The sequence below is a fragment of the Pectinophora gossypiella genome, chromosome 26 (assembly GCF_024362695.1).
Source record: "Pectinophora gossypiella chromosome 26, ilPecGoss1.1, whole genome shotgun sequence".
Lineage (NCBI taxonomy): Eukaryota > Metazoa > Arthropoda > Insecta > Lepidoptera > Gelechiidae > Pectinophora > Pectinophora gossypiella.
The window spans coordinates 1,664,203-1,687,176 of record NC_065429.1 but is presented as its reverse complement, the minus strand read 5'-3'; the positions used below and the strand labels follow the sequence as shown (position 1 = coordinate 1,687,176).

The 22,974-nt window shown below is 38.6% G+C and overlaps 1 protein-coding gene across 1 annotated transcript; it reads left to right on the top strand.

Moving 5' to 3' along the window:
* The first annotated feature begins 746 nt into the window (after positions 1–746).
* Positions 747–22,770, top strand: LOC126378289 (homeobox protein invected-like). Its single transcript, XM_050026481.1, has 4 exons — positions 747–1,145; positions 19,847–20,927; positions 22,127–22,204; positions 22,760–22,770. The coding sequence occupies exons 2-4, from the start codon at positions 19,865–19,867 to the stop codon at positions 22,768–22,770; spliced, it is 1,152 nt and encodes a 383-aa protein (XP_049882438.1). The 5' UTR covers positions 747–1,145; positions 19,847–19,864.
* Positions 22,771–22,974: the final 204 nt, after the last annotated feature.

The window sequence follows — 22,974 nt, the reverse complement described above, 5'->3', positions numbered from 1 at the left end:
CTTTGCAGGCGCATTCCAAAAAATATTGTGACAGAGTGGCCCTTTTCATCGGAGACAGCATTTCAATTTACCACTCTGTCACAGAATTTTGTGAAAAACGATCAAGCTACGTTAATAACTAATTGAGGAACCGATTAGTATTTTGCTTGTATTTTGAGTATAATAAGATAACTATATTTTTGGACAATCAAAACATGAAATAAAATTCTAAAACATATCTTATCAGAAGCAGAACGAAGGACAGATCATTGTCGATAAAAAAGAAGAACGACCCAGGTACATTGTATTTTCCGTACTAGCTAGATAATAAGGCGCCATTAGGTATGTCTTTTTCTTTCCAGACTGTAGTAGCATATTTCTGACCTTGTCATTCTAAACAAGCTATATTTAACGAGGTACATTTTTTAAATTCCATTCGACAATGACTTCAACCAAACTTCCAGCGGACTTTAAAAAAAAAAGTCAACCAAACGTCGCGTTCAAAACCGTTCGGTCAATTAAGTCGACGGAATCATCACCCGTCAATACGAACACAGCCAACAACACTTTATTTAAATCAAACAAACAAACATTACAATATAATAAAACGCTCGACGAAAAATAATAAAAGAGAAATAAAAATTCGTATAAATAGGCGCAGAAAAAAGGCCAAGCTAGGCCCCGCCCTCGTGGGGGCAAATTGAGGCCCCGCCCCGCAAGGCCCCAAAGTGGGGGGGGCCGGCCCCATTCGCCAGTCGGTACGGGCGTTCGCGGTTCGCGGACTTATCTCGATAACAAAAAAGTTTTTTCAACCAATTCATGAAATTGTGCTCAAAAATATAAATTGATCCGACCTCTTTGCCTCGCGAATTTGACAGCTGACGTTTTTGACAGTCGATTCCGGAACGTTGCCTCATAAAATACCTTCTCCAAGGAAACTAATTAATTTAATTAAAAATAATAATAATTAGTCCAAATTCGATTTTGACGCGAATCCATTCGCGCGCTTTTTGACAGATCACATTTGACAGTTCTTATTTTTAATTTCGATTCAGTGTGTGCAGTGCGTGTTATAATGTAAGGACTATTGTTGTTTGTTGAAAAAGTTGTTTTTTTTTTAATAATGGCTGTGCCTTTTGGGATTTTCATCTGGATCGCGTGATGAGGTATGTTATTTATTTAATTTTGTTTTAGGATTTTTTATAACGTCAAGGTTTTTTGTCTTTTTATTATAAGTTTCTTATAATACTGATTTGGGCTCTTTCAACCTAGCAGTGGGACATCTCTAAAATAAAGTTAAGTAATGGTGTTGATTTCTGTACACTCCATCTAATTTTATTTTAAGTTATACCCGTCATTTTCTTATCCGCCCAAAAGGAAAGGGACGGATAATCGACAGGCATAAAATTTATGGAACACACGTCAATTTTAGGCAGGAATTTTAAAAACCCGCCCAAATTTATATATTGGTCAATAACCCGACAGAATTAAATCGACAGCACACGTCAAACGGGTTGCATACCAGCGAGATGCCTATTTTATTCGCCCTTGTTATTTATTCATTTTAAAATTAACAGTTGTCAATCATCCGTCCCTTTCCTTTTTGGCGGATAAGAAAATGACGGGTATAACTTAAAATAAAATTAGGAGGTGTCTGCAGGAATCGGGGCCAATGGTGCTAATTCCTGTAAATACCATCTAATTTTATTTTAAGTTATATCTGTCATTTTCTTATCCGCCGAAAAGGAAAGGGACGGGTAATCGACAAGCATAAAATTTATGGAACACACGTCAATTTTAAGCACAAATCTAAACCAACCGTCTAAAAATTTTACACCCGTCAATAACCCGACACAGTTAAGTAGACAGCACGTCAAACGGAATGCATACCAGCGACGTACCTTTTGATTCGCCCGGGTTATTCATTCATTTACTCATTCTTCCTAAAATTAAGAGCTGTGAATCATCCGTCCCTTTCCTTTTCGACGGATACGAAAATGACGGATATAACCTAAAATAAAATTAGGAGGTGTCTGCAGGAATCGGGGCCAATAAGTATCTATGCTAAGAGTAAAAGAAATTACTTATTACCCTGATTATTGAACTGAAGTAATTAAACTGTGTACTTCATTTTCCGTCACGCCACACTTACGAGGTCGTTGACCGACACACCAACTTGACACACCAATTGTTGAACGACATATTACAGAAACCGTACTTACGGAAGCGACTTTTCCGAACTTCAGTCTGATGGAAAAACCATCCCATGTGTTCTTTAGGGAAAAATAGGGCAGTGGTTTCCCTCTTGCTTTCCGTGTATCTCTCTGTATGACGCGAGTGGGATGGCGCCCAGAGTAGTCTATTTCAAAGCCGTACTAGGACTCCTGTCCTCCGCCTCTGAATAGTGCTGACAGTTACTGCTGCCCTCTGTCAGGTTCCAGGTTACAGTCCCTGTGACTCACCCTTTCCGTCCTGCATTGCCGTACCGTTGGCTCCCATCTCCGCCTCTGCAACCGTTGAGGTCTTCACCCGTATCTCTGGGCAAGGGTTTTTCTTTATACCCCGTAGGTTATAATAGGTAAGGTAGGTAGGTAATATTTAGGTAATTATAATATGTTTTTCTCGGGTATATTTCTTTTTAATACGTGCTTTCCTCAATTACATATAAGATACATCATAAAAAAACTTATACAAGAAAGGTAACAGCACAATTGGGTCCTGTACTAAGTTCAAAATAAATGAAGAAATAGCGACCCGCGGCTTCGCTCGGGTGCAAAGCTGAGGAAAAAATGAAATTATGTACGACATCACATTAAAAACATCAAAAATAACCGTATTTCTCCACTATTTAATTGATGTTATTATATATATATATATAAACCTTTCTCTTGAATCACTCTATCTATTAAAAAAATCCGCATCAAAATCAGTTGCGTAGTTTTAATGATGTAAGCGTACATAGGGGTATAGGGACAGAAAAGGCGACTTTGTTTTATACTATGTAGTGATGCCGAAACGGCTGCAGCTCAGCAAATGCCATAGCTTAGCTGTAGCTAGATTATGGCAATTTTCAGCTGTAGCCGATTTATTATCAAAAACAATTAAACAAAAACTGAGCTCCTAAGTCTCCTAAGTCTAAGCACATTTGTTCTTACGATTAATTAGGTATATACGAAACTAAAAAAGAATAAAAAAGTATAAAAAATAATAACATAAACATACATAAATAGCCTATATATACGTCCCACAGCTGGGCACAGGCCTCCTCTCAATCAACCGGAGGGGGTATGGGGCATACTCCACCATGCTGCTCCACAAAAATAATAAGCAAATATATATATATATATATATATATATATTATTACACCCAGGCACAATTACATCTTCCACCCATTATTATTCTGAACAAAATAAAGAGAAGCTATAGCTAGCAACGTAATTCTATACATAATGTGATTCAAATATCAAGCAACAATTATTTTTATATATGCTTCTGCCATTACATTGTATTTTGGAATTATTACTACCCGAGTAATGAGAAAATAGGTAATTATCACCATAAAACTGCTCAACGCCATCTATATTGTTTTTGGTGAACGTAGCCTGGAAAATCTCTCATTAAAACGCATCAAATGTCTAATCACCTCAACTTAATAAAAGAAAGAAAGAAGGAAAGAAAATATTTTTTTTCCTATGCCTCATTTTATCATGGTTTGTCCTCTGGGGTACCTCTGACTACCCCAATTGGGATATAGCCGCGAGCTTATGTTATATGTTAAATGACTTATCACCGAAGCGATATCTTACAGATAACCTTTGGAGGGGGTTAAAGTTAATAAAGAAATCATTCTTAGACGATAATTTCAATATACTAAATGCTACTATAATTATTAAGGCCAGTACATACAGTAATGGGCCTTGCGGGTCGGGAGAAGTACGTAATTTGCTAGTAGGCACTTATGAAATCGCGAATTTCTGTGTGGCATTCGTAATGTAAATAACACGTCTTTTAAATCAATGTAGGTATACATTTTTTTTGTGCCTGGTCTTACGTCCATCCCTTGTCCCGCAGACTTACAACCTGTGTCTTGTAATCTAATACTAACAAATTGTGCTGTTCTATTTTCTAAGTTCAATCTACACCATTGGACTATTTACCGATTATTTTTATTTAACTGATCAAACCGACGATGTATATGTGGTGACAATTTGATTGTATTATTATTGTATTTGACATTATGAATATTGTAATGCTAATAATGTTTATGTGTATAATGTGTTTACGAGCTCGGTGGCGCAGCGGTAAACGCGCTCGGTCTGCGATTGTTGAAGTTAAGCAACATTCGCAAAGGCCGGTCATACGATGGGTGACCACAAAAAAAGTTTTCAGCTCAAGCTCCTCCGTGGTTCGGAAGGCACGTTAAGCCGTTGGTCCCGGCTGCATTAGCAGTCGTTAATAACCACCAAACCGCACTGGGCCCGCGTGGTGGTTTAAGGCCCGATCTCCCTATCCATCCATAGGGAAGGCCCGTGCCCCAGCAGTGGGGACGTTAATGGGCTGATGATGATGATGTGTTTACGAGCATGACTTTAGATTTATAAGACCTAACATTGGTGCTAATTCCTGTAAATACCATCTAATTTTATTTTAAGTTATATCTGTCATTTTCTTATCCGCCGAAAAGGAAAGGGACGGGTAATCGACAAGCATAAAATTTATGGAACACACGTCAATTTTAAGCACAAATCTAAAACAACCGTCTAAAAATTTTACATTGGCCAATAACCCGACACAGTTAGTAGACAGCATGTCAAACGGATTGCATACCAGTGACGTACCTTTTTGATTCGCTCGGGTTATTCATTCATTTACTCATTCTTCCTAAAATTAAGAGCTGTGAATCATCCGTCCCTTTCCTTTTCGACGGATATGAAACTGACGGATATAACTTAAAATAAAATTAGGCGGTGTCTGCAGGAATCGGGGCCAATGTATACCTATATGGCGGGATATAGCTGGATGAAACAATTTATAATTGATATGAACGCCTATACTGTACCTATGATCCACAATAAATATATTTCATTTCCGACCAACCGATGACGATAAGCCGATGGTTCCGGGCTACTAGCCCAAACATCTCCACCAACCCGCAGTGGAGCAGCGTGGTGGAGTATGCTCCATACCCCCTCCGGTTGATTGAGGGGAGGCCTGTGCCCAGCAGTAGGAAGTGTACTTGTCGAATTTGTTTTCGAATTCATGTTAGGGTTATAAATGATTATCACGTGCTCAGTGTAGGAAAACATCGTGAGGAAACCCACGTTGAGAACTGCATGTTCGGAGGTATGTGACCTAACCTGTATTGGGCTGGTTTTCTCTTCGCGGGTTGAAAGGTCAGACAGGCAGTCGCTTCTGTAAAAACCGGACCTGTCAAATCTTTAGGGTAGGTAACCCTGTGAAAACCGGGATAACGTTTGTTCCATAGTCTCTGCTTACCTCGGTGGGAAATCGGCGTGAGTTTATGTAATGTAGGTATGTACGGAAGCTTAAACTTTAGGCAGATGAGACCAAAGCAGCCAGTGCCCGTACTATTAGAGTTTTAACAACGGGAACATTCCTACTTAAAGCTAAATAAAGATTCTATCTATCTATCTACTTTGGAAACATTCCCTAGAACGGCACATGACTGTAGATAATATGCGCGAAAATGGCAAAACTCACTTATGCCTAATTAAATACTTAATTAACTTAATGCAGTCAATTTTCTTTGTTTAAAAGTAATATGGTGGATGGAAATAATTTAAAACAAACGCCATACAAAAGACATCGACGCGACCAAGCTTCCATACATAACACGTTATAATTATACGATAACGACCTCCGCGGTCCAGTGGTTGAGCTTTAGGCTCACGATCCGGAGGTCCCGGGTTCGAATCCCGGTGGGGTAATATCATCAAAATTACTTTGTGATCCCTAGTTTGGTTAGGACATTACAGGCTGATCACCTGATTGTCCGAAAGTAAGGTGATCCGTGCTTCGGAAGGCACGTTAAGCCGTTGGTCCCGGTTACTACTTACTGATGTAAGTAAGTAATCGTTACATGAGTCATGTCAGGGGCATTTGGCGGCTCAATAGTAGCCCTGACACCAGGGTTGATGAGGCTGGTATTCCACCTCACAACCCACACGATAAGAAGACGGTCAATATAATAACTGGTAACAAATAGGAATGTTGGGAACCTTCCCGAGAACGCCAACTTCAGGTTAGGTTAGCGGACCCTGCATATATTCCATAGTCTCTGCTTCCCCCGGTGGGAAATAGGCGTGAGTTTATATAACGTTTCTTCTTCTTCTTCTCTCGTGTGGGTCGAGGGTTACTATTGAGCCGCCAAAGGCCCCTGACATGACTCATGTAACGATTACTTACTTACATCAGTAAGTAGTAACCGGGACCAACGGCTTAACGTGCCTTCCGAAGCACGGATCACCTTACTTTCGGACTATCAGGTGATCAGCTTGTAATGGCCTTACCAAACTAGGGATCACAAAGTAATTTTGGTGATATTACCCCACCGGGATTCGAACCCGGGGCCTCCGGATCGTGAGCCTAAAGCTCAACCACTGGACCACAGAGGCCGTTATTATATTGATTAATAAACCTATTAAATTGATTTCATTTTGAGTGTAAATCTTCGAACACCGAAAGTCAATATCGTAAAAATATCCTAGAATCATTGGTATTTTCGCAAATATCCAGTTGGAACTTACGTAATTTCGCGACATACATAAGTTCCAACTGGATATTTGCAAAAATACAAATGATTCTAGCATTTTTTTTTGCGTTTAAGGTAATGATTTTGACTTCCGGTGTTCGAAGAACTATCCATAATCGTTTCAAAAATCGAAAAGTTAATAAATAGTTGAACGCTTATGCGATAGATGGCGTTAGAAGTATCAAAAAGTCCCCAAAGGCATTATACATTGGTGTAGTAACATACATACATACATAAACTCACGCCTATTTCCCACCGGGGTAAGCAGAGACTATGGGATTACATTTGCTTCCATCCTGACACATTTCTCTTGCTTCCTTCACATTTATCAATCGCTTCATACACGCACGCCGGTTCAGGTTAGATTCTTGATCCTTCCTGGTTCGTTAACAGACTTAAAACATAAGAGTTTATATTATGTAAGTAAGTTAATATTTAATAGGACTTTATATTTAAGAGTAATTTTATTAAATAAAATATTAATTAAATAATCAATAGCAAAATTAGATTAAATTAACATTCAAAAAGGCTTTTTGTATTTAAGCTATAATTATTGCTGATTAAAAAAATAACTAACATATTTATTAAAATAATAACATACAAAAATAATAAAAATAACAACATAATAATATGGAAACAATATAAACAGTCTATTATTCCTCCCACTGCTGGGTACAGGCCTCAAATAATATATAAATTGATAAAAATAATAAACATTTAGGTCGGTTATATATTTTTGTTTGCTATAAATATAAATAAATTATATTTATAATTATCATGTTTAAACTTGTTAAAGGTCAATTTGATATTTAAGTATGATGTCAAATAGTTTTTATTATATGTACTTACTTATAAAATAAAAATAAAATCAAAACTTATAATCAGAAACATACTTAACTTCGTTACGTTCAACTAGGCGTTTAAGTGTTTAAGATATTTAAGATACTGGTTCTGAATCTGATACTATATATATATATATATATACAGTGGTAGTGACATCGTAACGAACTTAAGCTTAAACTTAAACTTTGAGGGATGATTCAAATTGCGATTCTGAGTTGATATCAAGTTGAGTTTTCCGTTGCAAAGGTATGGACCTGAAAATGAATAAAGTTTTCATGAATTTTGCGACGGAAAATTCCACTTGATATTAACTCAGAATCTTGGTCTGAATCATCTCAGTATCAGTTACGATGTCTCTAATACCCTGTATTTGATTTGTAAAAGAAGTATTTACTTTATCTACTTAATAGGTAAGGCAAGCAATGTACGTAATTGATGAATAATTGTGATTAAGTTATTACTAGTTTCTCGTGGATACGATATTATAAATTATCTTATAATCTTATTAAGAGATTTATTTAGATAAAGTTAAATAAGTTGTTTTATGTATAATATTCCTCTATAACTTGGTTTTTAAAAGATGTGTTGCTGTTGCAGTTTCTTGTGATTTCTTCTCCTCAGCCATAACACCTTGCGAAATGACGTAAATTAAAATGTTACATTGACCTTCAACAAGTTTATCCATGATAATTACGTTGAATAAATGATTCTGATTTCTGATATAACTTAAAATAAAATTCGATAAATTAATAACTCATTTATTGAAGTTTTAACGGGTACGGTCGGGCAGGGTTTGCTTTCTGGAGGGCTTTTTGACGTCTGATATGGTTTACTTATATATTTATTGTATTGTGAAATTGTATTGACCTTTTAAATTCGATTATAAAACTATAATTATAAAATACAGTCGACTGTCATTGATAAACAATTCATTTAAACAGATGTTTTTTTTTAATAATTAATCATGTTAGAATCTATGGAAACAAAGTAATTAATGTCCCTTTTTGTGTTAAATTGTTTAAACAAACTCTGTTGTTTAAAACTATATGGTTTGTTACGTTTATATTTAATTATACATAAGTATTTATTCAGTTGATTTTGTTGTAATTTATTACAAGTTAATTCTATAGAGCTCAATGTAATCTTTTGTTATTTTAAATAATAAGTAACAATAGATATTCATAATTAAATCGTCAATGGAGAGGCAAAATTACGTAAGCGACGAAATGTCCTGTTATGATTTATGCTACTACAGCTAGACATAGAAAATTAAAATCAATGTAATCTTGCGTTGAAAAATCATCTAAATTGGAAAAATGCGTAAAATAAAAAATCCTTAAAACTTAAACGTCATTTTGCGTTCAATGTATTTTTAAGTTAAATTCTGTCAAATAAGTTAGGCAAATTACCTATATCAAAAAAAACCTATAATATTTAACAGTTATGTATATTGTGCAAAGATTCGTAACTTCAATAAACAATTTGAACACAGATTATAATAAATAACTTCCCAATTCAAACTTTCAAAATATCGAATGATCTCTCGTAACTTCTAATAAATACCACTAGGTGGCGCGCGAAGGTTCTTTATAGTACCAATTCCGTACCGCACGAATTAAATTTATTGCGTCGATCCGTGTATGATAAAGTACCTCGTGATCTTGTATTGTATAGTCTATGGATTAATGTGATTTTGTCTGTGTGTCTTTGTTATTAGATTTAAGATATAGATGCGGGTTTATGTACTTTAATCGAGTTCATTCCGTCTAACTTACTTCGATAATTATTATTTATCGCTTTAAGAATCGACCTGAAAATAATAATATTATAATTCTCTGCAATAGTCCTACACGGGCTTGTAAAAATTCGGATGACGTCATCAAAAGAATTCGATAAACAAATTTTGACCCCGTCTGTTCTGAAATAGATTATACATCCCAAGAAAACTGAAAATTGATGCGGATGAATTTTGATTTGCCGATTTTTAATATAAATTTAAAATTCAAATATTTCATTTTAGAAAATAGAGTTACCTATGTTTAGTAAGTATATTATTTATAATTTAATAATATATAATTTAATAATACTAACAAAGCATAAGTCATATTGCTAACAACTATAGTATTCTATTTTTTCAAATAAATTATTTGAATTTGAATTTAGAACTAGAAATTGGCAAGCAATATTTTTAATAGCGTATATTTTCTATTAACCCATTAATAATCGATTGGGCGTCTTATATTCGTATAGTTTATAACCGTCCAAAATCATTTTTACATTTTGATGTAAGCGTGGAAATAGATGTATTTATTGTAAATATTATTTAATATTATTTTAGAGCACGAGTATTTTTAATAATAAGTACTAGGTTCAAGATAAATTATAAAATTCTTGGGTTGTGTACTAGATTCAAGACAAATTATAAAGTTCTGATTACTAAATAAAGACAGATCTAGAACTAACGAAAAACATTTATTTTTTGTATTTAACTTATTTATGTATTTTAATCAAGAAAAACGTAATAAGTTCGACATTTTATCACGTTTTTCTATAATTGTTTTCTGTGCTTTTTCGTACAAATTCCATAGTAATTTCGTGCTTTGACGTTTAGTAAAAAGTAACTGATTTGACTAGTTAGGAACTAGCCGATTAATGTTGATTTTGTAAATAATTTCACTTCGCCTTATTACTATTGATGTATAATGATATTAGATAGATGGATAAAATCTTTATTTAGGTTTAAGACGTTACATTAACTACTTAATATTAAAATTTGAACATATATTTGAAATGTAAGACTTAAAACTAAAAGGGTACTTAACTAGCTCGGCTGATGTCGTGTCGGCTGATGCCGATTTCCAGCCAGATCTTTAAAAAATAATACAAAAACTTAAAAAAAAGAACAATTATCAGCAACAGACAGATCAGCCTATCGAACATTACTACAATTGTAATGTTCGATTGTCTTTTATATGGCAAAAAATCAAGGGCTTTTTGGCGGGAAACGGGAACGGGACAGTTGCTTTCTTCATTGAATAATCTAAATAATTAATACGAAGTGGTGTTTTGTGGTTAATGATCGCATTAAGTTAGTCGGAAGATATTCGCGAGTGTTATTATATTTAGGAGTATTCAATAAACAAAGTGTATCTGCCTATTTTCGCTTCATGGCAAGAAGCCGCTTCATAACTCGAAAGTTTATGCGGACTTTTGAGTTAATTCGTTTGGGGTTCGGAGTAGGAGTCTACTCCGAGGGTGGGGCTTAGGTTTCATCATCATCACCTTTCATCATTTCATTCATCATCAAGAAAAAAATACGTAAGACATGGCTGTATGGGTATAGTTCCCTTTGCCTTACCCTTCGGGGAAAACCAAAACAATAAAAATGTCTTTTATATGGCGTTAACGGCCTCCGTGGTCCAGCGGTTGAGCGTTGGGCTCAAGATCCGGCTCCGGGTTCGAATCCCGGTGGGGACATATCACTTCGAGATAATTATAAAATAACATGTTATATATAACTACATTACAAATAAAATATCAGATATTTAACTCAGTGTGTCTGTCAAAAATTCTTTAACTGAATAGTAGCATTTCATCATCATCATCAGCCCTTTAACGTCCCCACTGCTGGGGCACGGGCCTTCCCTATGGATGGATAGGGAGATCGGGCCTTAAACCATCACGCGGGCCCAGTGCGGATTGATGGTTATTAACGACTGCTAATGCAGCCGGGACCAACGGCTTAACGTGCCTTCCGAAGCACGGAGGAGCTCGAGATGAAAACTTTTTTTATGTGGTCACCCATCCTATGACCGACCTTTGCGAAAGTTGCTTTACTTCAACAATCGCAGACCGAGCGCGTTAACCGCTGCGCCACCGAGCTCCTCGAATAGTAGCATTTATTTTGTAACAAAAATTTTAGCTGGCATTTAAAAAGTTTATCGGTTGCCTCAGATTTAATTTTCTCTGGAATTTTATTATAAACGTTTAATATAATCATGGTCTGAGTCATCCCTCAAAGTTTCGTTACGATGTCACTAACACCCTGTATGTATTTAGTACCTACTACCAACATACTTTGCACAATACCACCCATACAAAACAATTATGTATGTAAATATGTTTAAGTAGCAATGATTGATAGATTACTCTGCACAATGACTGCAATAAGTCATCACATCATTACCAGTACCGATAAGTACGTGGAAAATCATTGTATAGATAGTTCTTGTAGTGTGTGCGGCTAGGAAGTGAGCGGGCCGTTGAGCGGACGCGATAGAAAGAAAGAAAGAAACGTTTATTATAAAGGGACACCACAGTAACAAATACAAAACAAATAACAAATATATAATTTAAAACACGGAGTAACACACAACTTACAATCAAACAAAACACATAATAAAAACATAGCGGGGGCTAGCGAATCGTTTTATGTAAAAAAAAAACCGGCTATGTACAAGTTGGACTCGCGCACGAAGTATTCCGTACCATTACGTATATAATGGGTGCTTTCTATTAAATATTAATTTAATTATAATTTAACTTTTAAAGTGTATTTAATATACTTAATCGAAATATCCTCTTAAGCAACAGCCTCCGTGGTCTAGTGGTTAGAGCGTTACGCTCACGATCTGGAGGTACGGGTTCGATTCCCGATGGGGACATTGTCGAAATAACTGTGTGAGACTGTCCTTTGTTTGGTAAGGACTTTTCAGGCTTGAGTCACCTGATTGTCGGAAAAAGTAAGATGATTCCGTGCTTCGGAGGGCACGTTAAGCCGTTGGTCCCGGCTATTGGCCGTAAAAACACCTCCACCAACCCGCACTGGAGCAGCGTGGTGGAGTATGCTCCATACCCCCTCCGGTTGATTGAGGGGAGGCCTGTGCCCAGCAGTGGGACGTATATAGGCAGTTTATGTTATATTATGTATCCTCTTAAGACCGAGATTTCCAGACACAATAGTTAAACAATGGGGTTTGGATTTATAAAGAACATTCGGTCTTAGGAGGATATTCTGTGAATATTTCAAGCGTCAATCTGTTGCCGATATTAATATCGACTCATTAATGACCCTGACACTAGGGTTGAAGAGGGTGGTCATCCACAAACCACCTCACAACCCACACGATAGGAGGTTGGTAAACTAACCGCTCCCATTACCTCTCGACTCGTCGCTCACTTACCAGCCCCAAAGCAACTGGCCCGCGATGGTAATCAACACCATGCATCATACAGCATATTTAATGAATTCGCAGTATTTAGTAATACTGCGAATTCATTATTCTTATGCATGGTGTTGGTGTTGGTGGTGTTGCTGTAGCAATGATATGTTTATTACGAAGACAGAAATGTTAAGAAAAACTAAATTATTCACTTCAAACGGACTGGGTTTGCTATAAGTGTAAGAGAGAGGCCACAACGGCTACGCTCCTCCTTTCCTTTGTCTTCTTTTGAATTGACTTATTGTAGATTTGCCGCAGGCATTAACTACTAGGCCGGACAATTGGGGAGCGCTTTTAACCCCTCAGGTATAACCTTATAAGTACCCCTTAAATCGTAGCATGATTAAATCTTCTATCGTGTGGGTTGTGAGGTGGATTACCAACCTCATCAACCCTGGTGTCAGGGTTATTATTGAGCCAGCAAATACCCCTGACATGGCTCATGTAACGATTTCACGACAGTCAGATGTTCAGCCTGTAATGTCCTAACCAAACTATCATAAAGTGATTTGTCCCCACTGTGATGCGAACCCAGGACCTCCGGATCGTAAGCCTAACGCTCAACCACTGAACACGGAGGCTGTGATTAGAATGACAGCAGGACAGTATAGTACAATCATGAGCAATATTGTGTACCCGCTTTAGGACTCTGTCGCACTAACGTATTTGACATTTAGTGAGACTTACAGTTCAATTTGTCAAAAAAGTTAATGTGACATGGTACCAAAGTGGGATGGGACCATATTAATGCTCGTGACCGTACATCGTCTTGTGTGAAAGGGACGAAAGATATGTCGCAGTAATCAAGCTGCATTTTAACCGGTACACCAATGATTCCTGTACATCCTCTTAATTTACACTCTAACGGCTAACACATTCAAACCATCCACTACCAAACATAAAAACCCGAGCAATAAGACAAATATAGACCTCAAGTTTCTACTCTATATATTAATTACTTCCACTGCTACTTCTGGGAACTATTACCGCGCACTAGTTCCTTATAAAGTAACAGAAGTGCGTTCTAGCACATTAACACGTATGCCAACCGGTGCACCGGAAAACACCTTTTAAAAAATAAACTGTCAACATGACGTTTTCTTTCGCGCGCTTTTATTGATTGGGGGTCCGTTTGGGTTTCTAAACCTTTAATAACCCAACAAATTATACGAGAAATTTTATACATAATGACTTTGCTGTATGGGTTATGTTCTCTTTGCCTGACAAATACAAGTACGGATAAATACAACAAAAAAATAAATAATAAGCCATTTAGATAACCTAAAAACCCTTGTCATTGGCCCCGATTCCTGCAGACACCTCCTAATTTTACTTTAAGTTATACCTGTCATTTTCTTATCCGCCGAAAAGGAAAGGGACAGATGATTGACAGCTCTTAATTTTAGGAAGAATGAGTAAATGAATGAATAACCCGGGCGAATCAAGAAGGTATCTCGCTGGTATGCAAACCGTTTGACGCGTGCTGTCATCTTAATTCTGACGGGTTATTAGCCAATGCAAAAAATTTATAGGGTTATTTTAGATTTGTGCTTGAAATTGACATGTGTTTCATAAATTTTATGGCTGTCGATTATGTGTCCCTTTCCTTTTCGGCGGATAAGAAAATGTAAGGTATAACTTAAAACAAAATTAGATGGTGTTTACAGGAATTAGCACCATTGTCTTATCCGCCTAAACGGAAAGGGACGGATTGCTTAACTAGAATCATCTAGAATAAAGAATAATACTACGTATAGAACGGTAACTCCCCCCCCCCCCCCCGCACCAATTTGTATCGGGCGCAGACCTCACCCCCTCTGAGTCTTACTTTAGTCTTAAAGAAGCAGCCGTAAGCTACTAAGGAGTAATAGCTTGATCACACCTACCGAGTGGACGGGCGAGACAGGGCGGGGAAGCGCGGGGGGATACTCGGCCTAGCAAATAGAACAGGGGTAATTGTGCCTGGTGTAATAAAAAGGGTCATCATTCATACTCAAAAACAAAGATGAAAGATGCATATTATGTCTGTTATCCATGAAATTTGAAGGTTATCCAAAGTAACATCTGTACAGCGCCATCTATATTGTTTTTGAGAAACGTAGTCTGGAAAGTTCTTAATTTTCTGCGGAGCTCGGTGGCGTAGCGGTAAACGCTCTCGGTCTGCGATTGTTGAAGTTAAGCAACTTTCGCAAAGGCCGGTCTTAGGATGGGTGACCATAAAAAAAAATCATCTCGAGCTCCTCCGTGCTTCGGAAGGCACGTTAAGCCGTTGGTCCCGGCTGCATTAGCAGTCGTTAATAACCACCAATCCGCACTGGGCCCGCGTGGTGGTTTAAGGCCCGATCTCCCTATCCATCCATAGGGAAGGCCCGTGCCCCAGCAGTGGGGACGTTAATGGGCTGGTGATGATGTCTGTTATCCATGAAATTTGAAGGTTATCCGAAGTAACATCTGTACAGCGCCATCTATATTGTTTTTGAAGAATGTAGCCTGGAAAGTTCCTAATTTTCTGCGGAACACAGCGTCACAATTCTCAACACGTGCTATCTTTCGTCGGACACCATTTAAGTCTTTTTCCGACATCATTATGGAAACTAAATTCACATTAACTCCACACCGACACATTTGGTCGCCGTAATGCAACCTTATCGACATATCGACAGTCTACAGGGTGTGTTTAAAACACAGACTTGTTAATAAAGAAAGATGTCGCGGAAGCATAGCTTTTTTTTTGACGTGACTTTTTGTAAATTTGCCGCAGATGGCATTAACTACTTGGCCGGACAAATGGGGAGCGCTGAAGGCTCTCACGCGGTACAACGTTTAAGACAACAGGTCTGAGGGTGCCCAGTTGCGGAAGCATAGCCGATATGACCAATGTATGCACAAAATGAGCATATTCAATCGTCGCCGACCGTATTATAAAAATTTCCACATCATTATGTCCACTTGATATTAACTCAGAATCATGAGCAATCATCCCCCTTAGTATTCAGTACGGTTTCACTAACACCTTCAATCGGAGGGGGTATGGAGCATACTCCACCACGCTGCTCCACTGCGGGTTAATGGAGGTGTTTTTACGGCTAATAGCTTAACGTGCCCTCCGAAGCACAAATCAAATCAAATCAATTTATTTGCATGGAATCATCTCCCCCCCCGCTCTATAAAGTCCCGCGGGTCTCAGGTTTTTTTTTGACGTGACGTGACGTATTGTAGATTTACCTAACTACTTGGCCGCACAAAGCGGGTCTCAGTCGGTGTATACACCCTGTATAAAACCGTTATAAGGACGTAAGACAATTTATATTTTAATTATTGTAGTAGGCATTTCGTTTCCCAACTTTTTTTATATCAATTAACACTTTATTGAAAAGTGCAGCTGCCCATAAACAATGTAGAGAAAATACCAACTGCAAACAATTCTTATGGGCTTTTTGGCGGGAACAGGAATGACATGGATGCTTTCTTCATTGAATAATCTAAATAATTAATACGAAGTGGTGTTTTGTGGTTAGTGATCGCATTAAGTTAGTCGGAAAACATTCGCGGTAGTGTTATTATATCGGAATATTCAATAAACAATGGTCCCGATTCCTGCAAACACCGCCTAATTTTATTTTAAGTTATATCCGTCATTTTCTTATCCGTCGAAAAGGAAAGGGACGGATGATTGTCAACAAGTTAATTTTAAAACGAATGAATAACCCGGGCGAATAACATAGGCATCTCGCTGGTATGTAATCCGTTTGACGTGCTGTCTACTTAACCCTGTCGGGTTATTGGCCGATGTGAAATTTTTAGACGGTTGTTTTAGATTTCTGCTTAAAATTGACGTGTGTTCCATAAATTTTATGTCTGTCGATTACCCGTCCCTTTCTGTTTCAAGGGATAAGAAAAGGACAGGTGTAACTTAAAATAAAATTAAGTAGGTCTGCAGGAATTAGCACCATTGCGTACTTATCTGTTTTCGCTTCGTGCCAAAAAGCTTTTGGGGTTCGGAGTCTGCTCCGAGATTGGGCACTTAGGTTTCATCATTCATCGTCATCACCTTTCATCACCTCCTGCCTTCCTCCTTTCTTTCCTTTTTTATACTATTCGCACTCTGGCGTCGTACGTTGAGGGATTAAAAAGGACAAAATTCACTTTTAAAAAAATACCGAGTGAGAGCCCTCAGCGCCCCCATTTATCCGGCCAAGTAGTTCGTGCCATTTACGGCAAATCTGCAATAAATCACTCATCATCACTTCCCTAGCGTTATCCCGTTTTTCACAGAATCCGCTTACCTAACCTGAAGATTTGACATGTGCAAGAAAAATGAAATGGCAAAATTTTAAATGAATAAATTCTATCTGCTATTAAGAAATCGGTCTTTGATATAATTAATAACGACCTCCGTGGTCCAGTGGTTGAGCGCTGGGTTCACGATCCGGAGGTCCCGGGTTTGATTCCCGGTGACATATCACAAAAATTACTTTGTGGTCCCTAGTTTGGTTAGCACATTACAGACTGATCACCTGATTGTCCGAAAGTACGATGATCCGTGCTTCAGAAGGCACGTTAAGACGTTGGTCCCGGTTGTTACTTACTGATGTAAGTAAATAGTCGTTATATGAGCCATGTCAGGGGCCTTTGGCGGCTCAATAGTAACCCTGATACCAGGGTTGATGAGGTTGGTAATTCACCTCACAACCCACACGATAGAAGAAGAATATAATTAATAGTTTTAAAGTAAAGTTATTGGCTGAGACAGTAAGTAAAGTAATCAAGTATTGTAGATCAAGCACACGGCGTGCTAATTATATCTACCGCAGGACAACCGCCTACAAAACTGGTCACATAAACCCAATATGCACGTGATGGTGCTCTATTTAAATATAATTTCTTATTCACTGTGGCCCTGTGGTTCACCGGCTTGCTTCTCAAACGGGGAGCGCCGCTTCGAGCACCGGTACCGGACTTGCACCAATGCAACCACTATCAAAAAAAGAAAAAAAAAATCTTAAAAATAGCGCTTTTTGAACGTCAAAAATTAAATTACGTATTATGTAACTGGCTGTAAAACTACTTAGCATATAAATGCACTTTATATAATAATACGTACTCAATATAATACTATAGAGAGAAAAAAACTCATCAACCCTGGTGTCAGGGTTATTATTGAGGTGATGATTCTGAGTCTGAATCATCCCCCTCAGAATTTGTAACGGTGCCACTAACACCCTGCGTGATAAAACATTAAATAAAATAAAAGTTACATCAGGAATTTGTTTTAATAACATAACAAAACAAATATTTTATTAAGTACATAAACAGAAACTACCATTTGAAAAGCTTCCTTCTCTCTTTTAAACTTCTATTTTGTTGTTCCCGAAAGGGTCTATGATGTGAAACTCATATATTATGTAACTTACAAACTTGTACACCATCATAGTATGCAAATAAAGAATATTGAATTGAATAACAGGAAATACATAATTTCAAACAAAAGAGAAATAGAAGAATATCCCATCAAATTAGAGAGGACACCATTTCTCGGTCGGTTAATAAGACAACCTAAGTTTTTATTTTAAAACTCGCAATTACTTAAGTCATGACATGTTATTTAGGAAGCCAATGCAGAATTTGAAAATATTTAAATCGATCTCTTTAAACCGAAACTATGTCCTTCTATTGATCCTTAGACGATTGGAAACCAAGAAAAAGTCCGTTTCGCATATTCTAAATTCTTCCATGCGAAAAATAAAAAGCGAAGTAGAGCATCTTACTATGCGAACAGCTCGCGGACCACACACGTCGACTCGATTGCAACCAACAACAGAATATTTTGCTTAACAACTTTACTTTTACTGCCAATATCAGACAACCTTCGCATTATTAGTACTAAACTTTAACTTGCCCAACCGCAAATGCAACTTGGTTTTTGTTCCCCGCAACAAAGTTTTATTTGCCATCACAAAAATGTAACTTTAGTAATAAATATAGAGAACATTTACTCTTGCGACCGCAAGTTTATGTTTGTTTTCGTGGAGGTGTAGCAAAGTTATGTTTTAGAGTGAAATAGTCGGTTTTAGGGTTTATTTCTTTGAGAATAAAGACTGTGGGAGGTGTACTAAGTTAGTTAAGTATTCAAAGTGCAAAATGTATCTAAATTGTTACTTCTTTTATTTTGGTATCACGACCGCGCAATTTCTTAGGTGTTTTAAGCTTTTTTGTTTTGTCTTTTTTTCTTTTCATGTTAGACATTAGGATAAATACATGTGCGCAAGATCTCCCTGCTGGGGTGGGCAGAGTCAGAAATCAGAATTTGAGAAGGTTGCCTAGAAGATACTTAGCAATAAGTCTTTTCCCCAATTAGTTTACATACATACATAAACTCACACCCATTTGCCGCCGGGGCAAGCTTTTTTTTATTTTGACGTGACGTATTGTAGATTTGCCGCAGATGGCATTAACTACTTGGCCGGACAAATGGGGAGCGCTGAAGGACCCGGTGCCGGGGCAAGCAGAGACTATGGAATTCCATTTGCTTCGATCCTGACACACTTCTCTTGCTTCCGCCACATTCATTCACGCGCGAAGGTTCAGAGTAGATCTTGCTGAACCTTTTCTAAGAACATCTCCAATTTGGTCAATGTACGTCCTTCTAGGTCTTCCTCTACCAGCCCTACGCCCAACCTAATTACTGGATTACCACGGCTACTAAATATCCTATCTACTCCTTCTTCTATAGGATTGTCAGGTGGCTGACCAACATCATCAATCCTGGTGTCAGGGTTATTGACAGGACTCATGCAACGACTACATACTTACATCAGTAAGTAGTAACCGGGACCGACAGCTTAACATGCCTTCCGAAGCACCGGCCATCTTACTTTCGGACAGTCAGGTGATCAGCCTGTAATGTCCTAACCAAACTAGGATGGTTTTTGTGACATGTCACTCAACGCTCAAATACTGGACCTCGCGGCCCCTGACATGGCTCATGTAACAACAAAAGTATTCATTGATTATTTCTTTGCCCACCAGATGGCGTAACCTGTCAACATGGCGGCGGTATCCTCCGTTCACTTGCAAGACAACATCAAGATACAGGAGCAGAGCGATGATGAACCTTATTCCCCCAACACAAGGGACACCACCAGCCCAGAATACCAGGACGAGAAGACAGAGGAACGGCAACACACCTCTTTCTCCATACACAATGTCTTGAAGAAGGAAAGGGACAGCAACAGTCCGGAGAATGTCTTCTCGACTGAGAAGCTTCTACAGAACACTCCAAACTTCGAGGAGAATCTAGAAAGTACTAGAAACTCCAGTTCGAGTCCTAATCTCGAAGAGCATGAAGACACTAATGATTATCGAGCGGAAATTTCCGTTGATGACGATAACTCATGCTGCAGCGATGACACTGTTCTCTCAGTCGGCAACGAAGCGCCAATCAACGAGTCTATATATGAAAATAACAATGACCAACCGCCCGAATCAAGTCAAGGGTTGACCTCCTTCAAACACATACAAACGCACCTCAACGCAATCTCACAGCTTAGTCAAAACCTAACCATTAATCAACCGTTATTACTCCGCCCAAGTCCCATAACCCCAAATCCACTCATGTTCCTAAACCAACCACTGCTTTTCCAAAACCCATTAGTCAATCAAGATTTGAAGTCAAATATGAACTTACCCACCCGACTTCCAATCCCTCAGAACAATTTGAATTTGAATCCCCAACCTTTCGGCTTGAATTTCGGAATGCGAATGAAATCCCAGACTCAGGAGCTAAGAAACACAAGGACAGACGAAAACAGAAGACTAAATTACTTGACTCCAAAGTCCCCTGATGAAGCTAGAGACTTTATGAATCAGAATTGTCTGAAATTTAGCATAGATAATATATTAAAAGCTGATTTTGGGCGGCGGATAACGGATCCTTTGAATAAGAGGAAGACGTTGAAGTCGAGGCAGTTTGAAGTCAAATCCCCGGTGAAGGATGTGGCTTCAAAGCCGGAGATTGAAGTCAGAGAGCCAGAAAAGTTGTCGGAGAAAGGAGGGGCGATAGACTTGTCGAAAGGGGATGATAGTAGCAGTAACTCCGGGTCCACGCCAGGTGAGCATTTTATTTTCATCATCATAATCAGTGTTCATCTTGCAATGGATGTACCTTTAACTACCCCAATCATCAATTTAAGAGCCACGCTCTTGTCGGTGTAGCTTTCTCCATTCTTGTCTATCAAAAGCCAATTCTTTGACTTCCTTATAAGACAAAACGTTCGCCTTCTCTTTAATCTGTTCCACGTGGGCTCTTCTTAGCTAACCACCTTTGGTTTTGTCTGAGACCTAACCTGTATTGGGCTGGTTATCCCTTCACGGGTTGGAAGGTCAGATAGGCAGTCGTTTCTGTAAAAACCGGACCTTGAATTTTGAAGCTGCAGTGGCTGCAATTTTTCCTTCTATAATGTTTTGTTTGTTTAAACATTATAAAAGGAAAAATTGAAGGGAAGAGAGGAAGGGGTAGACCTAGGATAACATTAATGAAACAAATAAAAGAGACGGTGCAGGTCGTGTCGTATCGGGAGGTGAAGGTTTTGGCGGGAAGAAGAGAGGAATGGCGGTTACTCCACCGACAAGAGCGCAGCTCTTAAATAGAGAGAGAGAGTGGCTGCAAAAGATTGCGATGAGTGGAAATTTGTTATTCCAGACCTACATCCGAACAGGAGATAAAAGTATTAGAAGGAGAAGAAGAAACTCTTCTTGGTCTTCCCCTTCCTTTCCTTCTATCTTGCTATGTTTTTAATAAATTCGCCGTGTCTTAGTCGTCAGCTTAAGTTATTATTATTATTGCGTATGGCAGACAAATATCCTGCTTGGATCAAATATCCAGCTTAAGCTCCCTTAACCAAGTCTCTGCTGCATCCGTCACACAATGCAGCTCGGCTATAAGCTAGCCTGGCCAGATATTCACATTTAGCTGCAGATAATCCTTCCACGTTTATTTGGAGGATTCGTGTGACAGGTCCAACAGTTCTCGTTTTAGGTACTCGAGTAGGACAGATATTACTGGGGGAGCCCTGAAAAGGGCTGTTTGTGGTTGAGTCCTGAAAAGGACTGTTTTGGGGATCCATGATGAAATCGCAGGATAAAGCACCGGGAGATTCGCAAGGAACAGTCCGGTGAGCCATTTCAGTCGAGAACGTTTAGCCGGCTAAGCCGTTGCCCAGGGTGGACCGCGAGGAGGTAGTTCTTGACCAATTCCCACCCCGTCAGCTTAAGTCAGCTTAAGTAATGTATGATTTGTTTTGTCTTCAGGAGCGACATCAGGCGAGGGTCCCATGGTGTGGCCGGCGTGGGTGTACTGTACCAGGTACAGTGACCGACCCAGTTCTGGTGAGTGCTTATATTTATAATTATTCTTCTTTTACTAGTTGGATCGTCCCACTGAAGCCGTGGTGGTCCAATTGGTAGAACGCTTTCTCACTGTACCGATTTCCACCAAACACAGCTAAGAACACTCTCGACTGATATACCTTTCAAACAAAAAAAGCCGCTTTAAAATCGGATCATCCGTTTGGGAGCTACGATGCCACAGACAGACACATACACATTTACACAGACACGTCAAACTTATAACACCCTGTCGTTTTGCGTCTAAGGTTAAGAACAAAACCAAACAAAAAAAACTTCTACAATCACTAACCCCACCCTATCATAATCCTTACGTAATGGTGTAAAATTTGCCATTCAATAAACAAGCTCTATCCACCCCACTTGGGGTGAAAGCGTAATCTTATCAACCGCAAAACATAACCGGAGTTAATAATAATAAATCCATACCGCCCCCTGGCTGCTTGGGGGCGGTAAACACAGTTGGGGTGATAAGTAAGCCCTTTGGGGGCGATTATCAAATTATTACTATAAGCTTTGTTACATCCTTGTTAACAGCCTCTGTCTAGTGGTTACAGCGTTGGGCTCACGAGCTGGAGATCAGGGTTCGATTAACGTGCCCTCCGAAGCACGGAACCATTTCACTTTTGGACAAATGGGGAGCGCTTAAGGTACTCACCCGGTACAATGTTTAAGACAACAGGCCTGAGGGCGCCCGATTGGTCTGAGAGGAAAAATATTTGAAAGAATTAATCGACCCTAGTGGGTCGATA

Coding starts and splice junctions, on each gene's coding strand:
- LOC126378289 (XM_050026481.1), top strand. CDS start 19,865: ATGGCGGCGGTATCCTCCGTTCACTTGCAAGACAACATCAAGATACAG. Junction 20,928..22,126: donor TAACTCCGGGTCCACGCCAG/GTGAGCATTTTA, acceptor TTTTGTCTTCAG/GAGCGACATCAGGCGAGGGT.